The following is a 26,431-nucleotide window of genomic DNA, read 5'->3' on the forward strand; positions in this document are numbered from 1 at the left end:
TATAGGTATTGGTTTTGGGTGCCACATGTTATTGATTGCATAAATGTAAATTATATTGTTTTAGTTTTTGACGCTATTGACCACTTTGAAATTTGATCTAATTAACACCGGTAAATTGATGAAGCCAAATTGAAATATGGTTTTCTCTCACTCTCTTCGTTGTTTTGCTTTTTGTTGATCATGAAAACAAAGAATGCAGGGAGTTTAGCAATTTGTCCATTATCAATTGTTACTGTTCTTTATATTTGTTGAAGTCTCTCTCTCCCTTTTTTAATGTTTTTATGGGTGCTTATTTGACTCATTTTTTCGTGGGACTTGGATCTTTTTAGTTCTTCTGAAAACGCTTAGGATGGGCTGAAAGTACAGTTGTGGCAAATTGCTTATATTAATTATTTTCTCATTTATATTTATCTTCTTTCCTGTTAGTAATTATTTTATGTCATGCAACCAATAGGGGTGGATTAGCTGAGTTTGCGGTGGCTGGGAAGAACTCGACAGTAGCAAGGCCACCTCAAGTCTCAGCAGCTGAAGGTGCTGAAAGAAGGATAATTAGATATAGTGTTTTGCTGTTTGCTTGTGTTTGAGATATTGAAAATGGGTACTTTTTTTACTTGCCAAATGTTTTAGTTCCCTTACTGCTAGAAATACGAGATTTGAAAACCCAAATTTTATTTGTTTTACAATTTATCGTTGATTTATTCTCAGCCTAATCTATCCTATGTTTCTCAGAATATAAAATGCCTTTTTAACAAGTTCAAATATTCTATTCTGCTTGAAATTTACACTGTTCCTTTTTACTTGAGAGTTTGTTACATGTGGGTATTCATTTTTTTTTTTTTTTCATCTCTTATATTTCAGCTGTGTGTAAGAAAATCACCATTCTCAAATTCCTGTGTAAAGAGACGTGAAATGCTGTTTTTTTTTATTAATTTTTTTTATTCACGATGATTCTTGCATTGTTTTTACTTAATTTTTTTAGGAAAAGAAAGTAAACATGCTTCTATAAAAGAGGGACTGTATCTCAAAACTGAAGGCTAGCAAAATTGCATTGTTTTACTTTATTAATCAATGTTACTTACCTATTAAATTTGACATTTTATATACCATTAAATTGACTCAAGCTAATTCTAATAATGTTCCAATGAAAATGAAAATCTTTATTTTTTAGTAATATGAATAATTTACAACATTATATCATAAATAAAACATTAATGAAAAATCATACATAAAAAAAAAAATTAAATCATGAGCACATACAAGAAGTATGCAATACATATTTTTAAAAACTAATATCTGTAATAGCTTAATATGTGAACTTTAATTTTGGGCTTTTTGAAATTATAAAATGTTTTTTTAAAAATATTTTTCTTATTATCGCGGTCAACTTTTTTGTTATGATGGTTAGCCTTTTATTTTTTTGGCATTGCGGGGCAGCACCTGAAATCACCTCCACGCCATAAAGTTTGAGCGCTATACCAGTAGCCGGAAAAACGAGGCTTCTCAAGCTAGCCATCATTTATATCCACTTTGATTTACTTAAGATGACGTTACAACGTCATTTAAATATAATACTAAAACATCACCTCCACTTATCGAACATCTCCCCAGGCCAACATTTATAGGTCATTATGATTTCTTCTTCCCCTTTCCACTTTTACAAAATAAGAAGGAAGATTTGCATATATTCTGTCTGGCAGACGCTGGCTTCTTGAGAAAGAGAGAGAGAGAGTGTGTGTGTGTATTTTATTCCAAACAAACAATTATATGTAATTTAGCAACCCAACCTCAAAAGATAAGAGCAGCATTGCATCCATCTGCACTTCAGTGACGTAGCTCTCAAATTCTTGTTCGTATATCGCGAAATGGGCACAAAGTGGAAATTGTCATCTTAACCACTAGGAGCATCTCCCCATACATTATCCCATGCACCACTAGGAGCTCCCTTAGGCCCCTCAAGGTAGTTTTGATTCCCATGGGGATTGTGAGGAGCAGGAAGTCCATCGGGTCCTGGTCCTTGAACCTTCCTGGGTTTTGTTTTGATTCCCAGCAATCTCAAAACAAATCTGGCCAACTCTCCATACAATAAGCCTGTGCGATCGAAGAGCTGCAAAAGAAAATTCCATGAGATTGTGTAATCAGATAATCATTAGACCCCACCTCAGTCAAGACTATATTCAGTTCCACTAATTAAAGCATTGAATTCTATTCTAACTTTTACATTACTTAATGAATAGGTAAGGAACACAACCTGAAGCATTGCAGTCATGAACATGTGAAATGCCTGCGTGTTCTGGTCTATCAGAATTGATATCCGGCCAAAAAAGTTCACAACGCCTTGCATCTGCATCATTGCACACCAAACAATTATAAGTTTAAGTTTGCAGACTGTAGAAATACCATTTATTCCATAACAAAAATCTCTATTATTATTAGAGACCACAAATTAAACAATGCATTATACATCTGAAGAACATCACATTTAGTGGTTTTTGGTAAGCTGAAAACTTTGCCCCCACATCCTCAACAGTCTGGGACAAAGAAATTTGGTCAATTTGCTGCAATGGAACAACATATCTAGATACCCTCAAAATTGTGCTGAAGACAATCAAGTCCCATTGTCCATTCGATGATTCTCTTCAGAATCTGAAGGAGCATTCCATATCCAAAGCCTTACTCAAAAATACATTAACATGCTGCTAAAACATTATATATTCCATGACGACTTTTAATGGTACCAGTTAAGGTAGCAATTTAAACAATACATTCAAATGGAATGTCACATTTAATCCTTTTTAATTTCTAGCTTCAAAAATTTTACTCCCTAGTTCTAAATAATTTCGGAGGGCAAAAAGTTGGTCTAGTGAGAGTAAACAGTACATCAAGATATCAACTCCAATCGCAGCCATGGATGATTCTCACTCGAATATGCTACATTCTTGTGGGTACGCATTTCCTGAATGCTTCCCTCTTGTCAAACTTTTCCTTGGTTTTAATAGATTTTGCCTTTTGATTTCATCAGAAAATCATGGTCCATAGCCAGGGAAATGTCTGTGGTTAGATGTTGCTTACAATTCATTAGTACTAACAAGACTAGGTACAAAAAACCAAGATCTAGGAATGATGAATAAATTTCATCAGGCCAGAGAACTGCTCAAAAATGCACAAGCATATCACAAGAAATGAGAATGAGAGACTCTTTTATCCATATTAGATATAGTTGAGGAACCCATCACTGCCAAAGGTTGAGATAAGTAACAGATATTTCAAACACAAAAAAAAAAAAAAAAAAAAAAAAAAAAAAAAAAAAAAGTTAAGGATAAATTAGTTACCACTCGAAGGAAAGAAATCCAAAAGCCAGGAGGAGATGATGGAGCACCATAAGGATTATTTGGATCTTGATCACCGTAAGGACCCATGCCCATTCCATAACCACCCATTGGACCACCAAAACCACTATTGTACATTCCTCCACCACCATACATGCCACCTCCATACACCCCGCCATAACCACCTCTGTACATATTGTTTCCATACAATCCGCCACCATAAGACCCTCCCATTCCACCATACGAAGAGCCATACATTCCAGAACCGTATCCAGAATTATAATTTAGCCCAGAGCCATAACCTGCAGTGGACATGTAAATAATTAGCTCTGTTGAAAACACAGATAAACATACACAGATACAGCTGCAAACCACTCCTAGACCAACAAGGCTGGAATTCACATGGTATTGTGCATTTCCTTAGTGAATACTGTCCCCAAAGGTATTCTTTTAGTTAGTTTGACAGTGCATTCGAAAAAAGCAGGAGCCAATTAATTTCTTTGAAAGTCATAAGTTAAATAAAGGCTAGAAGCTCACTCAGATACAAGGCTACCAAAATAAACACAGATAAAGAAGATACCTCCATATGTGCTTCCATATGTAGGCTGCTGCTCCCATGGCCTAGTTGGTACAGGCCTACCAAGAGTATTTCTGTTCACAGTTGTATTCCTATCAGCAGCGGAAACTATTTCACCTGGTCTTGCTGTTCCCGATGCCTCAACTACATCACTGGTGCTACCAGGTGAGGGTGGTTTAAAAGGTGTAGGGCCAGAAGATGAGGTCCCAGCTTGCTCCCAAGGTTTAGCTGGAGGACCGCTCCCTGCAATCAAATAATATGCATCGCAATCAATTATATGTCAAATTGCATACATTTATAAGCACAAACAACTACAGTGAATAAGGAAACACAAGATCCTCCAAATTACTATGAATCAATCAATCAAATATCAAATTTAATGTCTAAATCACCAATCGATAGATAAAGGCAAGCGTAAATCGGATTTCAATTACGGTACCATTGCAAATTTCCTAATTTTCAAGAGCTAAGGTCACAAAAACAATAATTCGAGCAGGTAAAACAAAGCAAACAGGATCCTCTATTATACTCAAGCGAAGAATAGAGTCCAGACCCAATATGCAGAGAAACCCTAACAGCGTTTCGAAAGGCAAAATCGAAATAAACCAATAATCTGAATTTCCAGTAAGTGAAATCTAAGAAGATAAATCAAAATCTTAAATCGTTGAATCAAACAGGAATAGAAGAGAAAGAGATTACGAAAAAGAACGAACCTGTTTGTTGGGAATTGGAGTCCATAGACGATGCAAAATTATGGGCTGCGTTTCTCTGCGCCCGCCTCACAGAGAGAGAGAGAGAGAGAGAGAGAGAGAGAGAGAGGGATGTCAAATAATGATCAAGAAAAATAAGATAAAGTGTGTCCAAATTTCTTTATTGTTTGGCTCCCCGCGTTTTTTACTTTTATTTTTTTATTTATTTTCTCAGTAAATTAGACTTTGACCTGTCAGCGTGTCTGACCCATCGACTTTGAGCGATGAGCATAAATATATTTTCCTTTTTTTTTTTTTTTTTACTTTTTGGTTTGATTTCTTATCGTAGATTTACACTTTTTTTTTTTTTTATTCAATAAAAATGTTTGGCTCGTCCAGCCTCTCGCGAGCTGGCTTGAGGAGCTCAACTAAAATCTTGATGGTTATAATTTTCATAGTGTCTTAATAATTTTTTATTACTTGTATAGGAGATATTAAATTTAAATTTAAAACTTAAATTTTTTCTTTTATTGAAATTTGACACAATTTTAATTGATGGAGAAAAAGAAATTTCAAATTTAAAAATTTCACATTCTCTCTCTTAAGTTAATGATGACTATCTAACATAAAAAAAGGAATTATTTGATGGGAGCTATAATTTATTAAGCAAGTGTTTTTTTTTTTTTTTTTTCCATCTTCATTGGTTATGGTAGCACGCCTGCATACCATCCAGACCACTGGTCCTCATCCTGTTTTATTATGTCCTGAAATAATAATATATAAAATGATGCCCTTCATGAAAAATATGTGGGATGAATTTGATTTTAAAAAAAGAAATTAATATGAATGGAATTAAGGCAATTAATAATTAATACAACATTCTACTCTAATTATCCATATCTTTGATTATAATATATCAATGACATTTTGTATCAGGAATATTATTTGGGTCAGGATGATTAAGGTTAATTTTTTTTATATATAAATTGCCGAGAAATGATAATTCGATTCATATCTATGATCCATAGTCTTAAATTTAGAGATGGTATAAGGAGGAATTGAACTCTTGTCCTTACACCAAGCAGCACGCTCACACATCATTTAAACCTATGATCTTTATCCAATTTCTTTTGTCTCGAAATAGTAATATAGTAATATCTTTCACGATGTTGCAAGACATGTCTTGTATTATCATGTCACGATAGTTTATAAAACAATTAACCTTAATTATCCTCACACAATTAATGTTCCTTGTAGAAAAGATTATTGATATATTATGATCCAAGATATGGATAATTAGAGTAAAATGTTGTATTACTTCTCAACTAGATAAAGGCTAGCACATTGCGCGGGTTGCTGCTCTATTTGTTGTATATTAATTTTTTCGAAAAATTTTCATTGATAACTTTTCTTTTTACCATATTAAAAATAATTGAAAGTATTATAGATAAAAATGATTTGAGTTAAACCTGTTTAAACTCTCAAGCCTTTTAAGTTTATAAGTGTAGCTTAATTTTTGTATTTCAATAATATAATAATACCCTTTAAAAAATAATTTATGTACTTAGATTTTGAGTTTTATTTTCCTATTCCATATAAGGCACTCATTAAATTGCTTTTAGATTTTTTTTTTTTTTTGTTCAAAAATTTATGAGCACATCCAATTTGAATTAGTAAAGCAACTAGCCAGATAAACAACCATTAATATGCAACAATTTAGTAAAAAGAAACTTACAAATTTGTTATGAGTCACAGTGCCGAAAACTCAAACACACATAAAGCATGCTGATTAACAATATTAATACAATTAAAACCTCTAATACGATTAATTAATAAAGAAGAAAGTGGAGTTGCATCAACTAAAAAATACATGTTAATTAATAAAGTTTATAAAATCTCTAATATGATTTTACAATTATAAATATAGTGAATATATACTTTGAGAAATATGCTTTTTTATAGGAAACTACAAATATTAACTCGGGGCTACTATGTAATTGATGGATAACCCTATGCCCACGAAATCCCCTAATAAGTCCTTTTTAAGCAAGAGCCAACTTTTGATTGAAGCGAACCTGGTGCCAGTGGGAGTCCAAGACATGGAGAAGATTATGCAAGTTGTAAGTATTGATAATTTAAATATTATTCAATTTTTCAATATATTGAAAAATTTATATAATAATTGACTGCTTAAAATATCATAATTTAAAAAATAATCAATATGCTTTATGTGTAAATTAAAAGGAAAGAATAATGATAAATCAAAGAACAATAGATAGAAAATAAAGGTTAAGTTGACTAAAGAAAAAAAAAAAAAAAAAAGATGAATATGGTTAGAGCTTTGTTGGAGGGTGGAGATATAAAGAGTGTGTCCAATAAAATTTATTTGTGTTTAAAAATTTAATAGTATTTTATATTTATATTCTAAATATTTAATGGAATATTAAAAAAATTTATAAACTTCACCGTATATCTATTTTTTTATTTAAAAGTGAACACATGCCTACCCTATTTCACCATATAACTTTTCACTTTTACTTACAAAAATTATTCAAAAAAAAATTCACAATTTTTTTAATAAAATAAATGTAAATAATATATTTTTTCTATGGGGTAATTCTATAATCTGAGAATCCACAGAGAGTAGACTGGTACCTATTAATGGGCGCGTGGCATATTCTCCGTCGAATGGAATCTGATGAAGTTGACATCAAAATAATTTTGCAAGTGCAATGGTGAAATTTTCTCCAGTCTGTTTGTTCCATTTTTTAACTGTATCCTATTATTATTTTTTAACTGTATGTTATATTTTCTTTTGTTAATTGTGTCATAATTTTTAAATTTAATGCAATTATATTTAAGTTAAAATTAAAAAGTATACCTTGAAAATTTAAATGAAGTAGTTTTTTATTTTATTTGTAAATACGTGTCAATTATATTTTTTTAATAAATTTATATTTCATTAATTTTAAAATTCAAAAATATATCTTCATTCCATTTTATATAAAATTTATAATTGAGTTTTAACTTTTATGTTCAAAAAAATTATAAGATATTTATACCACGTTATTCTGAAATTAAAATTTTGAATTAACTATATGAGCATTTGATTACAATAATTTAATATTTTTATAGAAATTTTCTTAGAAAATTAAATTTGTAAAAATGTTAATTTTTTATATTTAGATGAAAATATAACTTTTTGGAGAGTAAAATAAACCAGAATAATAATGTTATTATATGAAAATTTAATTTTTATACTTTTCGAGACAAAAAAGAATTTTTTATGTAAATAAAAAATTTAAATGTGAACTCTATATGTTTAAAGAATTAGATTCTATGCCAATTGAAAATTAAGATTTTTATTTTTAATTTTTTTTTCGTGTGAATTTCCGCAACCAAAACCCTTTCACATCATACCTAAATTGCACCATCATTTTGGATAATATTGCACTTATCTTTGCTGCATGCATTGCACTTCCATAAGTATAACTCTTATTCTAGGTGCATTCAAAATTTTAAAATATTTTGATATATTAATAAATAGAACAAAATTAGGATCTATTATATTTTTTTTTTCTTCATTTTGTTGTGTCTATAGTTATATTTTAAGATTGTAATTAAAAAAAAATACAAAATAAAGTAAAAATAAGAATGAAAAAATAAGTTAAATTGGTAACGGAAAAAAACTAGAAATGGACTATATAAGATACTAAAATCGAACTAAAAATTTTTTAAACTAACGCAACTTTTAGGATCTGTTTGACAAAACTAGTTGTTTTGACTATTTTAGTAACGTTTAATTGTTTGATTAGCTTTTTATAAAACATTAAAAGTTAAACGTTATATGAGTTAATTTTTTAAAAACGCTATTTTAATATTTAAAAGCTAGTTGAAACATTATGTTATTAAATATTGCAAAATTAAACGTTAAAAATTTCTTAAAAAACTTTTGCCCAACACACTCTTGATTTATTTCCTTTTATGTCTTGAACCATTGAATTAAAATCACTATTCAATAAATCACACACCAACACGTCGTTTTCTTTATATATGTACATATTAATGACAAGTACATCCTAACCATATGCAAATGTTAATGTTAGTCTGGTATAACACGTGTCAAGTGTGAATATTACTATTGCAGAAAAAAATTCCATATACAAATTTAAATGTTATGTTATGAGAAGTTTAAGACTATAGAATTATATTTACATTTATTATTCTGCTGTAAATTTTAATTATAATATTTCTAACTTTATAAATTTAAATAACTAAAATTATTGACTTGATTAGTGCTAATTTACAGAATTTTACATTTTTTTATATAATATATTATTATCTCGTTAATAACTCTAAATAAACATAAATAATATAGAGAGAACCTAATGCCTCTCCTAAAAACCAAACATAAAATAAACTGTTATAATTAAATAGCATCACTTCACTGAAGTAATCAGATATATTAATAAAAAATTGAAAATTAAATTTTAAAAAATGGATTGACCTATAAAGTAACTAGCTAGACAAATTTTTTTTTTTTTAAATTGAAAAAGTGAACTTAAAAAATCTATTGACCTTTAGAGTAACTAACTAGACAAATTTTTATTTTTTGTGCACCCAGCTTGATTAGCTGTAAATTAATTGTTTATAACAAAGACAAATTGCGATATCAAACTCTAAAAGATAAAGATAATAATTTATATAATAAATTCTCCATAGACTACACATAATTCTGAATAAAAACAAACCAAATGTAAAGAAATAAAACAAAATACTCTATATAAAATAACGAGATAACTCTCCATGCAAGATAGATACAAACCATGAGAAAATACCGAAAATATAAATAATATAGATACAATAAATTCCGAAAAAAATGATAAGATGCGTTTTTGTCGAATGTTTGGAGAGAATTGAGAAAAATAATGAAAGAGGAGAGAAATTTTATTATTGTTTGCCTCGTCACCTTTTCTTTTTGTATATATAATTTTTTTAAATATAAACATTGGTATTTAGATTGTATTACTAGAGACTGACTAAATTCGATTCGAGACTTAATCACATTTAAAACTCTTTATTTATCATACAGATATATTTAGTAGAGATCGAACCGATAGTTCTTTTTACATATCCAATCTGAGCCACAACCTGTAAGTTGTGCATATATAAATTTAGAACACAATACTTTAGTTTTTGTAGACGAGTCAATAGGGATTAATGAAGGATTTTCAGGGATGTTAGAGGAGTTTGAGGAGATATAATTCATACTGTGATTTCAATAGATTTCTTAGGGATTTATATTTAGAATATATTGTAGTATTATCAAAGATGTACGTCAAACGAATATAAATCAATAATATATTTAATGAAAAATATAAAAATTTGTAAAAAAACGAAAATATGGAGACTGGAATGGACCCTCCTACATACTTGATACTTTGTGTTTGGTGAACAAAAAGAAAAGAAAATAAATTTAACGAAGAAGCTGAATTTACATTGGTATCCAAATCCTACCAAGTTCTATAGGGAAACTTTTTTTGGAATTTAGTGGAACAGCATAAAAATATCCCTGCACAAAGGTTATAACGACAAAGCTAATAATTGCTGAATAAAAATAAATAAATAAAATAAAACAAAGTTAGACGTACTAATATAGCAGCCACTTTTCGCCTTCATCATTTCCTTGCTAATTTTGTCCTTTATGCTATTCCGGTTCATAGATATATACATCAACGAGCACAATTCAATCACGTATACATATAATTGCAAGCAACTGGAAATTGTTACTGTGTTTTCTCGCTTTGGTTTGCTTTGGTTTCTTCTTGTCTATGGCTGCCAGCGCGAATCCTTCAGGGAATAATCAAGAAGGTGCTTCAGCTCAAAAAGTTCCATCTTCTACGGCGGCCTCACCAGCGAATGGTGCTTCTGTAAATTCGACCAAGAACGGGGGTGCTAATAATTCTGGTTCTTTGGTGCCAGCTGATAATTCGCAGACGGAGGCTGCCTTGCGACACTGTCCTGGTATTTCCGTTGAATGGACCGCCGATGAGCAGTCGCTTCTTGAGGAATTGCTCACCAAGTAAGTCTGTCTCTATCTCTTCCCGATCTTGTTTAGTTGCAGAAATGAGTGATTTCATGTTAAATTCATCTGGATTAATGTCTTTTTATACCCTAAATGTTATTTTTCAATTTTTTTATTATTAATTATTTATATTAAGCAACGGCAATTTGAGATTTTCTCGTGTATAAAAGCATTTTGTTATTAAAATTTTCTTGTCGGCTTCTTCTCTTGCAAATAACGAACTGCGTGTTGATGGATAAGGGTTATGACCTAATTTGGTAATTATTTTTTTGCAGATTTGCCTCAGAATCAATCGTTCAACGTTATGCAAAGATTGCTCTGCAATTGAAGGACAAAACAGTCCGGGATGTGGCACTGCGTTGTAGATGGATGACTGTAAGTGCCCGTATTCTAGTGGCTTATTTCTGTGGTTGTTCATTTCAACTTATATTGAAAGATAAGTTTTGTAATTGAAAAACTAAACTTGACAGTCAGAAGGGAAAATATAAAATGCAAATCTGTAAGTCAACATCTAGCGAATTCTGTTATAAAAGTGCTCCTTGTGAAATTTATGGCTAATCTTTATTGGAGTTGTTCTTAGAAAGATACTATGATATGTAGATGTATATTTCATGCAACATGCTAGGATAGACCGAGGATTGGTTCAGTTAGCGAGTGAGTTTTCTCCCCATTTTGTTAGATTGGATTCAGATTCTTGGATTGACAGCAGAGGAAGTATTTGCATGAGAGCTTGCTTGCAAGTGCAATATGAAAGAACAAACATTCTGAAATTAACATATTTGTGTAGGTTTGATGTTTTGCCGCAAAAGAGTAAGAAAGACTATTCTGAGAATAACCATTTCAAGGCTTAAACAGATTTTAATGCCAGCCTATGAAGGAAAACCTGTAAATCAGACACAGCACCAACAACAAAGCCTAATCCCAAACTTTGGGACGGACTCTAGGGGTTCCTTTCTTCTGTCCCAGTCAGTTTTGTGTTAGTTCTTTAGAAAGACGTAGCATATCTGGATCTTTCTTAATCACTTCTTCTTATGTCATCTTGGGTCTTTCTTTCCCATTCCTAATTTTCATCTACTTTATGGGGGCTTCTGGCTATGGCCAAAACACCTTAACTTTCCTTGTTCCTTCTCTTATTTTTCCCTTAAGTGCCACTCCTACCTTCTTATAAACACGTTCATTTTGAATTCTATCTAACCTCGTCTAGCCACAAATCCATCTTAAGATCCTCAATTTTTAAGAAATTCATCCTTTGTGTGAGATTTTCCTTTACTTCCCAATAATCATTGTCATACATCATAGCTTGTCGAATTGCAGTTGGATAAAAACTTGCCCTTAAGCTTTGTTGGTACTCCAGAAGCATTGTGCTACTTTACCCATTCTATTTCAATCTGATGATCAACATCCATATCAACACTCAATTCATAAAATCCTGTTTAGATTGAAATTTCAAACAGTCTACTGAGATGCAAGATGTTATGATCCAAGGTATAGCATTTAACCACGCTGCAAAATTGTTGCTTTCTTCAAAATATCGAATGAAAGTGCAACTTGTTGAGAGTCCCACTCCCCAGAAATTCGGCATTATTGGTAATAATAGATTACTTATTGGAAAAGGATAAACTGATGTCTAATACCATTGGCAGGTTATTATCCTGATTCTTGACCAAGCAATGTGATGTTTATGAAGGGATATTTGGTGAATTTGACATGCTTGATTAATGTTTCCCCTTACTAGTAAAATGTTTGTTCTGGAACCTTTTTCTTGAAGGTCTTTCTAATTACTGTTCCTTTTTCGTTAATTTCTGTTACTTCTCTTTTCTAATGTTGATTGTAGTAAAGCAATATTTAAGCTATTTAAAATGGAGTAACTGCAAACTGCATGTATAATAATATACCATTTCCATCAAATATACGGTTGAGCAATGTACTGGAGGATGCATATATGTTTAGCATCCATGCTTACTCAATTATGTTACATATATTAAATGTTCTAACTTGCTATATTTCTATCTTCAGAAAAAAGAAAATGGTAAGCGAAGGAAGGAGGATCATTCTGCTAGGAAAAATAAGGACAGAAAGGTATGATCTATGCATAAACTAGTTTCTTGATTATGTAATTAGCTTAGGCAATCTGACATGGATACATAAATTGACAGTCATGTTTGCGTGCAAAATATTTCAAAATTTTAACACAAGTATAGCTGTTAACTTTTGCAATGCCTTAGTCACGTGATCTTTTTTAACATTTTTCTAAAAGTCAAGAATAAAAAAGATATTAATATAGTTACTTTAATATGTCCTTGGTATAATGGATGTAGCCGTAAGTGGTTTGAAGGTATACTGGTCCATTATATGCCTATCGTTTGTCTAGAAGTAAAATACTCCTGAAAATGGTTACCGTAAAATTATGGATATCATACAGCTTGACTGTTGCGGAAAGTGTTGACCCTTGGCATCTCTGGAATGGACAATGGTTCGATATAGAATTATGTGATATTTGGTATAATATTCATTAAAAGATGCTATGTTCAGTTGGTCTAAAAGTGTCCACTTCTACTTGTCGAAAAGATTTCAATCTAATTTCTTTGGCTTGGGGTGGTGATGTGCAAGTTGGCATCTCTTTTTAAGGAAAGCTTCTGGTTGTCTTCCACCCTATGCTAGCACCTACAATTAAAATACATCATTTGACCAATTATTTATTTATTCTACGTTCTTTTTTTATGTATATCTTGCAAAAGTTTAAGTAGATATGCACATCAATGTCCCAGGAAAAAGCTGCCGATTCTTCAGCGAAGTCATCATCTCATTTGACTCGCCCCAATGGTCCTACATATGCTCCACCGATGCTTCCTATGGATAGTGATGATGGCATTTCTTTCAAAGGTTCGTTTATATCCTATAATTAGCAACACATGGAGAGGAAAGTAGACGACTATGTGAACTGATGTTACTGTTCTTGAATTTGATTGCAAATTTGCAATGGACTCTTCCCATAGTGGCAGTACCAATTAGGCCAGCTCATTGTTAACTATGTTTGGTATCATATGTCTTCGGGAAGTAAATTATGGAATATGATCTTCGACAGTGAGGAACATGATATTCTTAAAATCGCAGAAGTTCACGCTTGGAAACGTGGAAACTAATTTGTTGATAGATATTTCCTGACCTTGCTAACTGTGAGTTCCTGCTTCACTAACCACACAATGTTACCTGCATCTTCATTTAGTTTAAGTGGTCATTTTGGAAGCCCTTTCCTCTCATATCTATTTTGCTCAGTGGTTTTATAGAACTGCTACATAGAACTTTCTAAGCTGAATGATACTATTCAAGTTCAAATCTTTTGAATAATCACAAAGCAGATTCTCTGAAATGTCAAGAAGTTTGGGAAAACTATAATGATTACTCTTGCAATCTTCTTGCGATGTGTTGGTATTATGTTGTTGGAGATCCTTCAAGCCAAAGTATTACCTGGTGGTATGTTATTCTGTTGCAACTATCTACAGGACTCGTTAAAGACAATGAACCATGTACTTTCCAATGAGATAATTTGAGGATTGGTTTCAACAGCAATCTTATTAACTTTACTAATGGTTGATAATGTTGTGGAATTCTCAGCAGGTTTTCTACTATGCTTGTATGATTTTTGTTTTTAAACAGGTCATTGGAGTATTACAAAATAATAAATTTGTGCCATTGAGTATGCTTTTTTTTTTTTTTTTTATTTAAATAATCATTAACTTCACTGAAGCATACTTGATGGTGATATATGCGCGCTATTGATTTGGCACATCAAGTTAAACTAACATATCGTTTTTTCTTTTTTACAATCATTACTGCTTGTATACTTACATCTGATGTGCTATTTACAGCCATTGGCGGTGCAACTGGAGAGCTTCTGGAGCAAAATGCTCAAATTTTGAGTCAAATTTCAGCAAATTTTGCATCATTTCAGGTGAAAATATGTATATGTGTGTGTGTGTGTTTTGATACTGAGTTGATGCTAATGAATTATGATATCACCAGATTTGTGATGTTTTATGTCCATTTGTCCATGCAACACCTATTAAGCTGTTATGTCCCCCCCCCCCCCCCCCCCCCCCCACACACACACAAAAAAAAAACAAAAAAAAAAAAACCCTTTTCTCTGTTTCTTGTTTTGTTTATTTATTTATTTTTGATATTTTTCTTGCTTATGCACTATACAACCAGAGTTTTTCTACTGAGGGGCACAAATATTTATATGATCTTTGTTAACATGACAATGAAGCATTTCATAGAAATATTTTTTCCTGCCTGGGTTGCCTGGGTTTAAATCTATTCAAAATATTTTTTTCAAAACCTTTTTTTTTTTTGACAATTGTTCCATTGAATTTTGGGAGGATTTCGTTTCTATTCATGTCGAAGTTGTTTGTATTTCACTACAGGTCGAGTGTTCAGATTCTGTTAATTATGCAACAAATTTCAACTTTTATGGCACCCAATTCTTCTAATTTTCATATCTGCAATACAACAAATGATGCTGGTCATAAAAGCTAAGGATGGAGTCATTTTGACAGCCCTGTTTTGTTGTTGGCCTGATCAATTAAACATTGGTGTTTGGACTTTCTACAGCCAATTTATTGTTGATGTAGCTAATCACCATTATTTACTAATATTGATTTTTGCCAATTTGCCATATGGACTTTTGATTTCTCTGTCTTGTTTAGAAACAGTAGTCATATCATTATGTAAGACACTGGATTCATAATGGTTAAGCTATGCCAACATATTTTCATTTTTGTTTCTTGCAGATACATGATAACATCAATCTTTTAAGCAAAACTCGAGACAACATCCTCTCTATCTTGAACGAGTATGTTACACATCTCTATGCTCTATGCTTTGATTATTTTTTTAATAGACATTTCATTAGTGGCGTATCTTCATTTATTGCGCACTTACATCCTGATCATTCAGTATTATCCGACACATACCGACTAATGTGTTTCGCCAATGGTCAACTATTTTCTTAATTGTGTTTATATGAATATATGTATGTATGTCCTTGCCTTATTTGCAGTTCTATCCTGCAATGCCAGTCAGCAACAATATAACTGATATATTATTACACAGAATCCAATTCTCGATTCTAATTTGAATAGGTTCTGCAGCTTGAATGACATGCCGGAGATAATGAAGCAGATGCCTCCGCTTCCAGTGAAGGTGAATGAAGAGCTTGCCAACTCCATCCTTCCCCCATCATCTCATCACATGAAATCATGACATTATGTGTTTGCTGATTGATCAAGTCTCTGACCTTTGCCAACAAGTTGGGATCTCTCGGCTGAATCTGATCAAATAAGCTACACACTTGATTCGAGTTCTTTTGTAGATTTGGAAATACATTTTAAAAAATCATCCGAGAGGGAGGCGTGTTGGTTATTTATTAACATTCAATTTAATCTGTATTGGTTGGGGTATTATTTTTAGGAAATCAGTTGTAGTAAATGTAGGCTTTGTTTGTCAAAGGAAAATAATAAATAGTTGGTGAATTTCCTGTAAAAATTAACAACTCAAAGAACAAATGATAAGATTATTCACTTCCAAATGCAATTCAATGGAGCAATAACTTGTTTCATCTCAGGTTTTAAGAGAATGAAGCTGAATTTGGATCAAGCTGCAGTCACACTTTGGGGCTACATATGCCCCTTGAAGAAGTAAAATCAATAGAACTACATGTTTTTCTCCAATGCATTAAAAAAGGAAACTAAAGAAGGGGCTTTCAGAATTTCAAAGTTGATTGCAATGAGGATATGTCATAATCATAAACATTGCCCCCAATTTTTTGATAAAAACTCAAATGCCTCTTATCAGCAAAGCAATCCATTAGGTGTCGCAACCCATTTCAGATCCACGTATGATCTAACCATCAATCTGCCAAAGAGAGTAAAATGAAAATCAGTAAACACGTTGTTCAAAATTGATGTGCAAAATCATCACATAATTGAAGAATTCCTAATTGTTTCACATATTTTGAAAAATTTTTTAGCCACCTAAAACTCCAGACCTAGCTTTTTTCAGAATCCGCATTTCCATAAGCCTTAACATTGGAAAAAGTAATATGCCAAAAGCATCCCAATCGCAACAAAAAATGGGAACTCAGTGAAGTTTCTGTTTTATAATGCAAGAGGAAATTTCGGGTTCAAACTTAATATTCCTCCCTCAGGTTACCAGAACGAGAATAAATAAACAAACAACCGACACTACACCCTTCCAAACTCTTTCTTGATGCACACATGAATACATCATCTTGACCTTTTTAAAGTATATATCACTATTTTACAATTCTCTGTTTATTGGAACTAAGACAAAAGAGAGAAACAGAGGCAAAAATTTAAACTGGTATCGAATTGAAGTACTTGATGACATTGCGAGGAAGTAATATTTAAGAAATAAGTGTTTTTGTCCACTTGCTCATTCGTACAATTTAATCACCAAAAAGATATAAACTTCATAGTATTTGAAATCCAGATAATTTTTCAATTTTTTGCATTCAAATGAAGAACTTTCATAGCTTTTTCTGGCACCAGCAACATGTGGAAATCCACTCACTTAATCAGAGTATTGACTCATAAACTAGACCTGACCAATAATTCACTTTCAATCATAGCCTCTGCTAGTTTTCAACCTCAAATAGTCAACTTATTGTTACTTGATCAATGTTAATTAGGATAACTATATTATATAATTGTTGACTGGGATTGACACCACATAGAACAGATTCTAAAAAAGGAAAATGCTAAGAAATATAAATTGTATTTATATGCATTGTATGCATATGATAGGTATAGTTATTGCAAATGGTAACAGGTAACAAATGTTGCATGCTTGAGCTGAGTTGAGCCTTCCCACAACCCAAAGCAACTTTAACTTTCTACTAAGTGAGATAAAACGCTGTCATAAATATCAAGTGAATTGTCATACCACTCAACATATCCTGATCCTTTTATATGAATTCTAACTGAGGTGACCAAAACTTGTTAACGGACATGGTACCCAAGTTTGACCAGTTGGCAACTTGGGGATTAATGTGGTTCCTTCGATTGCACCCCCACCTCTTTCTAGTTATCCCAGTTTAAGTGTTCCCACATATGCATATATCACAATTAGATGCATGGGATTATTGGGAATGCAAAACAAAACCATGTCTAGGAAAACTATCACTGCAAAAGGAAACTCAAACTGGCTGGAAGAGTCTCAAAACATCAACCTTTAATTGAAGTATTACTTGTCATACTTGCACAAGTAACATCGTCAACACTCTTAACTAAAACCAATTCTTATTTATAGTATACACTCTTAACCCGTTCCCATTAAGCTGTTGGTAACTTTGTCACTGACAAAGAGGATTGATTTCTCCATTCTGAGGACCATTCCACTGAAAAAGCAACTCATTTTATCTAATTAGATCAGAAATCGGGATTACTGCCTTGTAATTGCTTTTCTGCTAAAACTTTCCCTTCTCTAGCTCAAAACCATCTTCAAATAACTAAAATCCTACATGTTACCCCAATTCCCGACTCCAGCATACAAACAAAAATATATGAACATAACAAAGTTATAAGACTACAAAAATACCAAATTATGTCAAAATCTTCTCCAATTTTTCAAATTTTTAAAAACCGGAGAGAAAACAAGTTGAAATACAGAGAAATCGACCTGGGCAGGATTCGAGTTATGGTGAGAGATAGACTCGAGATTCAAGACTCTAGCTTCAAGGGCATCGAATGTCTGCTTAGTCTATTAAAAGGGGAAGCCAATTAGTTGAGACAGAGAGAAAGAGAAAGGAAACGGTAGTAGAAATTAATAAATCGGAGAAGAAGAATCGTCTTACTCGAGAAGTAAGGGCATGCCGCTCAGACAAAAGGTCTCGCCAAACGAACTGGCCAATTGCAGCTGATGTTACAGAGAAACCTACTGTGAACCAAAGCAACCGAGTACGAATCATTTCTGATTTCCACCAGAGATAGAGAGAGAGAGAGAGAGAGAGAGAGAGAGAGCGACCAGCGACGCCTTCCCTTATTTTTTTGGTTTCTGAACAACGAGTGAACTTTTCTTTCAAAATGCGGGAAGAAAATTTTTGCGTGCACAATAGTGCGTAATGTCACTGATTGCTTGTACCGTAAACTAGGCACGTTGCTCGAGACTCGATTCTGTAAAAGCTCACTTGAGTTGGTTCGATAAATTATCAAGCTGAGTTCGAGTCGAGCTATTGAGCTTGTTTAATAAATGAGCCGATCGAGCTTGGATCATCAGCTCAAGAGTTTATCGAGCGAAGCTCTCAAGCTAGTTCACGAGTTAGTCTTATCAAGTCGAGTCTAGGTTATGAACTAGTTCAATAAGCTAAAATAAATTAAAATCTACATTAAACAACGTCGTTTTAATTAATATATTTCGAGCCTGAGCTCGGCTTATTTATGGTTATCGAAACAAGTTCAAGTCGAGCTTGAGCTTGACTATTTTTAAACAAATTGAGCTCGAGCTCATATTTCCAAGTTTGAAATGAGCTCAAGCTCGTATATTCTTATAGAGCCGAGCTTGAGTTCATTAAAGTTTTTATCTAATTTTCATTTTTTTGTCTATATTATTATTTTATACATCATCAATAATTATTTAAAATTTGAAAAAAAAATTGTAATAACTCATTTAAAGCAAATTTAGATACTAATTAAATGTGTTTGGGACGTCTTTATATATTAAATTTATTATCTACCATTTAGATCAAGTTTGAGCTTAAGCTTATAGGTATCCACGATACTATTAGGGTTATAATACAGAAAATATGAATAAAGTGTAATTGCAATTGTTTGGAAATTTTGGGGTATTAATCTGTAAGTTTTCCACGTCACCAGCTAGTTGTGTTGCTGATTTGGCAAATTTTGTTGACTTGTATCTGACGTGGCTATTATGTGGCAGGCCTGCAAAAGATAGCATGTAAAATGAGTTGTAAAATTGAATATTTAGCAAAAAATATCAATTTTGACATTCTCCCATCCATTAGTTCTTCTCTCTCACCATTCTCAGTCTCTCTCATTTCTGTTCTTTCCAATTCTTCCTCCCCAAACACTGTAATCAACCATAGATTAGGATTGCATGATATCTGATTTTAATTTTAGGTATCCATATCCATTTACAAATAAAATTACCAAAATTGGAAGTTTGGACATGGAAAGTTTAATATCAGAAAAAGTATTATAATGAATTCTTAATTTATATGTGGGTTTTTTTTATTATAATGAATTTTTAATATATATAAAGATATTATTAAATTAAATTATGGAGGGAATCAAAAGAAAAACTTTCATTGGAAAAATGTAAAAACAGCAATTTGATGTTTTTAACAAGTAAAATATGGATAATATGAAAACCAAAACTTTCACCCTTCCAAACATGATGGGTTAAAAAATGGAAGGCTTTGAGGTTTTTTCACCCATCAAACAACTATAAAAAATCCTGCATGTCTTCAGACCTTCCAACCATTCAATCCAAGCATAAGTTTCTTGGTATTATTTAATTGTCATATCAGAAAAATGAAAATTTTTTTTTTTAAAAATACTCTTTAATAATAATTTCTATTTGTCACGTTAAACTGATGTGTAAAATAAATAAAATACACGTTAGCAATCATACCTTTTATTTTTAAACGTTGAGTTAGACAATATGGACATTTATTGCTTTATAGTGTTGTATGTTAAATTATGGATCCAGAAAAGAAAAAAAAAAAAAAAGATACAAGAGAATCTGAATATAGTGAATTAGAAATAAATTTTTAAAATTCAATATATATAAATACACATTCAACCGCATTACCATTTATAATCCACTTTAGCATCAGACCATATGTTCATTTTATTGATAAAAGCCTAAAACTATTGTTTGTATATTTTACGAGAATCTACTCCCATCGAAGGATGTCATCTATTTCAGATGATCTGCTAATAAAACTTTTATATTTATATTTTTTTTTTTTTTGAAACAAGTAAATCCGTAAAGTCAAAACTTTATTTTTTTGTTACCATAAGTCTTCCTATATCCTTCAAGTACGAGACTATTCTTGTTTCAGGATTTATGTTTACCCACTCCATAAGTGTCCTTTTCACAGATCGAATCTCGACCTTGTGTTTTGCTATTAAAATTAATCTATAAATAGAAAAAACTACTTCCCATTTGAAGAAATTCAACATTTAATAATAATAATTATTAACCAAACTGAATGCTGTAATTATTAAAATTCCAATCAAAGTATCAAAATCCCAAACACAAAGCTCAACTTACTTCTCCGACTAGAGAACTTATTCAAAACAACACGATACTAGAAATGCTTCAAAAGGCCTACCAATCCCCAAAAGATACTATTAATGATCATTGTCTTCTTCACCTTGCAGGTAAGGCAGAGGATTAGTAATGTTAGGATCCTCAATATATGGTGGATTTTCTTCTTGTTGAAGATGATACTGTGGATTCACCTCCTGATCATATTGAACTTGCCATGGAGATTGTTGCCCAGCATTCACATGTACTGGTCCCTGTTGAAATTGTTCAAGTTGCTGATCTACATTTTGAACTTGGAGTTGGCCAACTTGTTCTGTGCCTGTTGGTGCATCCATTGCAAGGTTGTTGTGTGCATGATTATTTCCAGTGTTGTTCAACATGATTCCATGGTTTGAAGTAATTTGTGTCAACGTTTTCAAATGTTGGATCTCATTTCTTATTTCATCATTCAATGCTGTTAATATAGCACAAAAATATTGCTTCAGAGAATATATATATGATTGCATTTATCTATATTTTTTTAAAAAAAAGAAATTGCCAAACATAAACATAAGTACACAATAAAAATTAAGAAAAGAAAATCCTTACAGTCTTGTAAGTGAATTTGTTGCAAAGTCATGCCTGTCTGTTCTCTCAGTCTGACATTTTCAGCATTCAAGCTTAAGCCTTCTGTCTGCTTAAACATAAAATAAAATTTTTTATAAGCTATTATTGCGAGATTGATATATATAACATGTAAATTTACCTGCAATAAAGACAAATGAGCGTTTAATGTAGCTGATTCAGATCTTAAGTTTTGTAATTTATGTTCAAGCATGCATGTATAAAGCTTCTTCTTCTCCTTTGCCCTCACAGCAGACATTCGGTTTGTGATTATTCTGTAGCAAATGGAAAATTGATTTAATTAGTATGCATTTGTATTTAATAAAAATGTTATACATTATCCCAAAAAAAACAAAAAAAAAAGCAGTTCATATGTTTTACATAAATAGAATATCAGCTATTAGTAATTTTCATATCTAAAACCCTAAATAATTACAAAATTTTCATTCCAATACTTAATTTTCTTTGTTTATTTTTGTTTATAACACTTCTGATTACTATATAATGACTACAAGAGTGAAATTCACCATTTATAATAATAGGTATTTTCAACATAATAAATAAATATAGGCTAGCAGAAATTCTAGGAGGTGCGCCAAGTTCACTAGCCCGACTAATCCGGATTCACTCCGGATGGTCCTGCAAACTGGGGGAAGCGCTCCTTCTCTAGTAGTTAAAGGGACTCTATACTCAAATCTTGAACTCTCTATTAAGTGAGAAAGGATCCTTGCCATCTTAGCTCACCCCTTGAGGGTGGAGGTTACTAACTTTTGTTTATTAGAGAATGCTCAAAGATGACTAATTAGAATACATTAGAAAAGTGGTTATAATTAAATGTTGAAAGCCAAAGTAGATAACTAAACTGCCGATCATTTGTGATCTGATTGCTCTTCTCATTTTATATGAGAAGGTAACTAAAGGGTGAAAGGTATCTCGTAAATAAACTATATACATATCATCGATCAATCAACCAATCAATCTTGACAAGTAATCATATGTATTTATGTCGCTAATTTTTTTTACCCCGGTAAAATTAATTATTTTAATAGCTCTTAATTATTCTATTAGTCATTAGGGGTGCGATATTCCGGTTTTTTGAACCAGAATCATGGTTCGAAATTGATTGGAATCGGAACCGGAACTGTAACTGGAAAGTTGCGGTTCAGTTCCGATTCTAAGTTTTTGAAAACCATGAACCGACCAGAACCAAAGATTTTAACAACTGATTAGAACTGGCGGTTCCAACACATTTTTTTTATCTTTTCAAAATTTTTCATTAAAATCTCCAAAATAACGCTCCTAACAACTATAAATGGGGTATAAGATTTAGTTATGTTAAGGGTATTTGTATAAGTTAATTTTTTTTTTTGTTTTAAAATTATGTAAACCCCTTGAAAAACAGGTTGGAGAACTGTCCAAAACTGTCGGTTTTGGAACCATTAAGAAACCGAAACCCTCAGTTTCAGTTTCAGTTCTAGTTCCACATTATTTGAAACCAAAACCATCGGTTTTGAAATAACCGGCAGTTCCGAAACTATGGTCACTCCTACTAGTCGTTAACTATTTTACTTACGTTTCATCAAACTTTAATTTGAGTAACTTTTTATAATCCGCTCTTTTTAATTTTAAATACCGCTATTGCCACCGAATGCTATTGCTCAATATCACCTTAGAAACATCTACAAGAAATTCTAAAATATTATCGATGAACTAAGAAAAACCATAGAAGTATTATATCTATTATATGTAACACTAGAAATAGAATTGTGCATATCTACCTCTTTGCCTTCTTTGGATCAATAATGGAAAGCTCTGCAAGCGTTTCAGGAGATATGGCCTTCCTGATTCCTCTTGGCCTAGTTGTGATGGCGCCTGATGGCAGTTGTGGTGGCTGCACAACAGTTTCTGGTGGAATTGCCATGGAGGTCACATGATCATCATCAACTTCTACCACATTTGATGATGGTGGGTTATTATCAATACCAGATGAAACATTAATATCATTATTATTATCAGTTATGTTCAAGAATTTGGAAAAGAAATCATCTTCGTCACACTTCTCCAATATTTCATGATCCATATCTAAATTATTTTTTCCTTTTGATGGAAAATGGGAGGAGGAGGAGGATGACGCTTCTGATTCTTTATTCTTATGATCTGGAAGCACAAATATTTCATCACTAGTAATTAGCTTGCTTTCTGCATGGTTGTTTAATGTTGGTTCATAATCCATCAAAAGTTGAAGAATTGAATCAGCATCATCATCATCTTCTTCTTCTTCTTCTACTCTGTAGCTTGCTTTCTGCTTCTCCTCCATCATAGGTTTCTACAAACACACATGAAGAATTGAAAATTTTCTGCACAAAGGTTTATTATTTTAAAGATATAAAATTAAATAAAATGAGGGATTATATATAGTTGAAATTCCATTAGAGGCAAATTAATTATAAATACCAAGTAAAGAAACATAATAAAGAATGCCAAAACAATAGTTTAGCTCAAGCAGAATTTATAAAAGGAAAGATAGATAATTACGAACAATTATCAAACTGTTATTACCTTTAGACATAAAACATATAATGAAATAGTTAAATACTATGACAATATATATTTCTGGCATGACTTAGTTGCATCTGTGTTTTCCAAATAATAACAATAATAATTTAATTATTATATATGCAAATTAATGAAGATGGAATCATAATTTTCAAATAAGAAAAAGAAAAAAAAAAAAGAAAGGAAGAACAACAGAAAAATTAATTGAGGAAAAATATATATAATGTGTATGTAGTTACATTTAATTTTAAAAAGTATGAAAAAGCTAGAAAGAAAGAAAGAAAGGAAGGAAGAATCATATTCCTACATACAGAAGCAATGAAGATGGTGAAGTTGATATAAATTTTTAGGCCAAACACACAGATTATATAGCGTAAAATTCATCTGTCAAATAAGAAAAAGAGATAAACAATAACACATAATTACTAAAAAACCGAGAAATGGGTAAATATTAACGCAAAGGCCACATGTAAATAACTCACAGGGGTATATATTATTATTATTATTATTATTGTTTTTGTTGTTGTTATTATTGAAAAAAACTCAATTTTTACAAGAGATTTATTTCTCATATGCCAGCTGGTTTTTCTTTTTGTAGCAATGCAAGTAAAGTAATATATTTAATTTTTCCGCTAACCATATTTAGAAAACATTTGATTCAATTAATTCATTCATACAGCTGATAGTTGATTAGTATCCAATAATTAAGTTGTAGATATGAGGTGAGCTTTTCCATAAGTAATTGATAGCTCATAGAAGCTCAATTAGTTGTTGACTCCATCAGTTAATTTTGAAGTATTTTATTTTCACATTATTTGGTAATTGATTTGTATTTATATTATTATTTTATTTTATTAACCTCATAAAAATAATTGTTGAATCCAATTAATATTTTTTATGGACATTTTATTTATAACTATTTAAAAATAATAATTATTTTTTACCAAATATTATTTTCAAATTTTTATTAACATTTTTTATTTATATCAGACATTTAAAATAAAAAATTATTACCTTAAAAATTCTAAATATGTAATCATAATATGTAGAAAAAAAAATGATATCTTTAGGTTATTTTACATTTTAATAATAACTGCTATCAAAATTTTACTAATACCATCATTCATCAATTAATTGCTATCCGCTATCAATTATCAATTATCAACTAATATAAATAGTTAAATCAAATGGATCCTTAAAATACTAACCAAATTTTTACTTTTTTTTTTTTTGTCAATTTTGGCTAATTTTTAAAATTTTATCAATCGATAGCCAAGGTTATTTTTTTCATATCAATTGTGATATTGATATCTGAATCCGTTAGTAAAGCAATGACATTACCATTAGTGGGTCCCACTCATTGCGGAATCAACGTCACTTTGATCAATCACGTCCACTTTAAATAGGCTCATTCTTATGCCAAAGTTTGCCATTTGTAAGCTAGATGAGCTATATAGTGCTTTTTGTTAAAAATCTCACATCGATTAAATACTCAATCCACAAAGCACATATAAAGTGGACAAACTAGTTAGCTAATTGATTAGTATTAACCTTTTAACATTAGTTGGCCAAACGCCCAAATAAGCCCACATCATACATTTTCATCTTATGAGTTCTAACCTTTTATTCAATTCACCTCTACTCTTTTAATTGGTACTACTCTTTCCTTATACACCCTCCCCCCTTCTTCTTCCTCTTCTGCCTCCAGACTTCCTATTAAATGCCTCCAAACTACTGCTCCATTTATTATTGATTTTGATTTAACCTCAATCATTGTTGATTTTAGTTATACACATCCTCGTAAAACTCTACCAAATCCAGGGCTGACATAGCATCCTCACTCTAAATCCTTTTGAAAAGCTATGTAAATTTCACAAGAGTGCCTTATCATCTCTTCTCGTTTCACTTGTAGCCTTATTCTTTTTATTTTGTCTTTCTATGATCATTCCTGGTGGATCAAATGCTTATTGTTAGGCTAAAAGCTATAGTGATTAGTTAATGTGCAACTCTTTTACATAATCCCACCAGCCTAAGAGCCACTTTTCAATTATGACTCGGCCAATTTTTGATTTAACCTCCATTATTGTTGATTTTGGTTATACACATCCTCTTAAAACTTTAACAAATCTAGGTTTGACATAGCACCTTTACTCCAAATCCTAACTTTTTGAAAAGCAATGTAAATTTCATGAGGAGTGCATTGTCATTTCTTCTCATTTCACTTGTGGCCTTATTCTTTTTATTTTGTCTTTTCATCGTTGTTCCTGTGGATCAGACGCTTATT

General features: G+C 31.5%; 4 protein-coding genes across 6 annotated transcripts; 1 reads left to right on the forward strand and 3 right to left on the reverse strand.

Moving 5' to 3' along the window:
- Positions 1-1,479: 1,479 nt before the first annotated feature.
- PEX13 (peroxin 13) lies at positions 1,480-4,776 on the reverse strand. The gene is made up of 5 exons (XM_012228862.4): positions 4,617-4,776; positions 3,907-4,146; positions 3,330-3,628; positions 2,249-2,341; positions 1,480-2,104 (listed from the first exon to the last, which is right to left on the reverse strand). Exons 1-5 carry the CDS (start codon positions 4,639-4,641, stop codon positions 1,889-1,891), a joined length of 873 nt encoding a protein of 290 aa, XP_012084252.1. The 5' UTR covers positions 4,642-4,776; the 3' UTR covers positions 1,480-1,888.
- Positions 4,777-10,262: 5,486 nt separating this feature from the next.
- LOC105643645 (histone H2A deubiquitinase (DUF3755)) lies at positions 10,263-16,269 on the forward strand. Of its 3 annotated transcripts, none has more exons than XM_089719126.1 (7): positions 10,264-10,674; positions 10,953-11,052; positions 12,694-12,756; positions 13,446-13,560; positions 14,547-14,629; positions 15,468-15,529; positions 15,819-16,269. In XM_089719126.1, the coding sequence occupies exons 1-7, from the start codon at positions 10,424-10,426 to the stop codon at positions 15,937-15,939; spliced, it is 795 nt and encodes a 264-aa protein (XP_089575252.1). In that variant the 5' UTR covers positions 10,264-10,423; the 3' UTR covers positions 15,940-16,269. The 3 variants fall into 3 exon arrangements, with proteins under 3 accessions (XP_089575254.1, XP_089575252.1, XP_089575253.1); XM_089719127.1 differs by having other exon boundaries at positions 10,266-10,674; positions 15,828-16,269; XM_089719128.1 differs by lacking the exons at positions 15,468-15,529; positions 15,819-16,269 and adding an exon at positions 15,102-15,457 and having other exon boundaries at positions 10,263-10,674.
- Positions 16,222-18,799, reverse strand: LOC105643658 (fanconi anemia group D2 protein). The gene is made up of 3 exons (XM_012228853.4): positions 18,551-18,799; positions 18,376-18,456; positions 16,222-16,590 (listed from the first exon to the last, which is right to left on the reverse strand). Exons 1-3 carry the CDS (start codon positions 18,662-18,664, stop codon positions 16,579-16,581), a joined length of 207 nt encoding a protein of 68 aa, XP_012084243.1. The 5' UTR covers positions 18,665-18,799; the 3' UTR covers positions 16,222-16,578.
- A 2,139-nt stretch (positions 18,800-20,938) lies between these two features.
- On the reverse strand, positions 20,939-23,948 carry LOC105644712 (uncharacterized). The gene is made up of 4 exons (XM_012230160.3): positions 23,370-23,948; positions 21,734-21,866; positions 21,577-21,661; positions 20,939-21,442 (listed from the first exon to the last, which is right to left on the reverse strand). The coding sequence occupies exons 1-4, from the start codon at positions 23,909-23,911 to the stop codon at positions 21,072-21,074; spliced, it is 1,131 nt and encodes a 376-aa protein (XP_012085550.2). The 5' UTR covers positions 23,912-23,948; the 3' UTR covers positions 20,939-21,071.
- Between the last annotated feature and the right edge of the window lie 2,483 nt (positions 23,949-26,431).

The sequence above is a fragment of the Jatropha curcas genome, chromosome 3, assembly GCF_041381405.1.
Source record: "Jatropha curcas cultivar XTBG-Jc1 chromosome 3, XTBG_Jcur_1.0, whole genome shotgun sequence".
NCBI classification, from domain to species: domain Eukaryota; kingdom Viridiplantae; phylum Streptophyta; class Magnoliopsida; order Malpighiales; family Euphorbiaceae; genus Jatropha; species Jatropha curcas.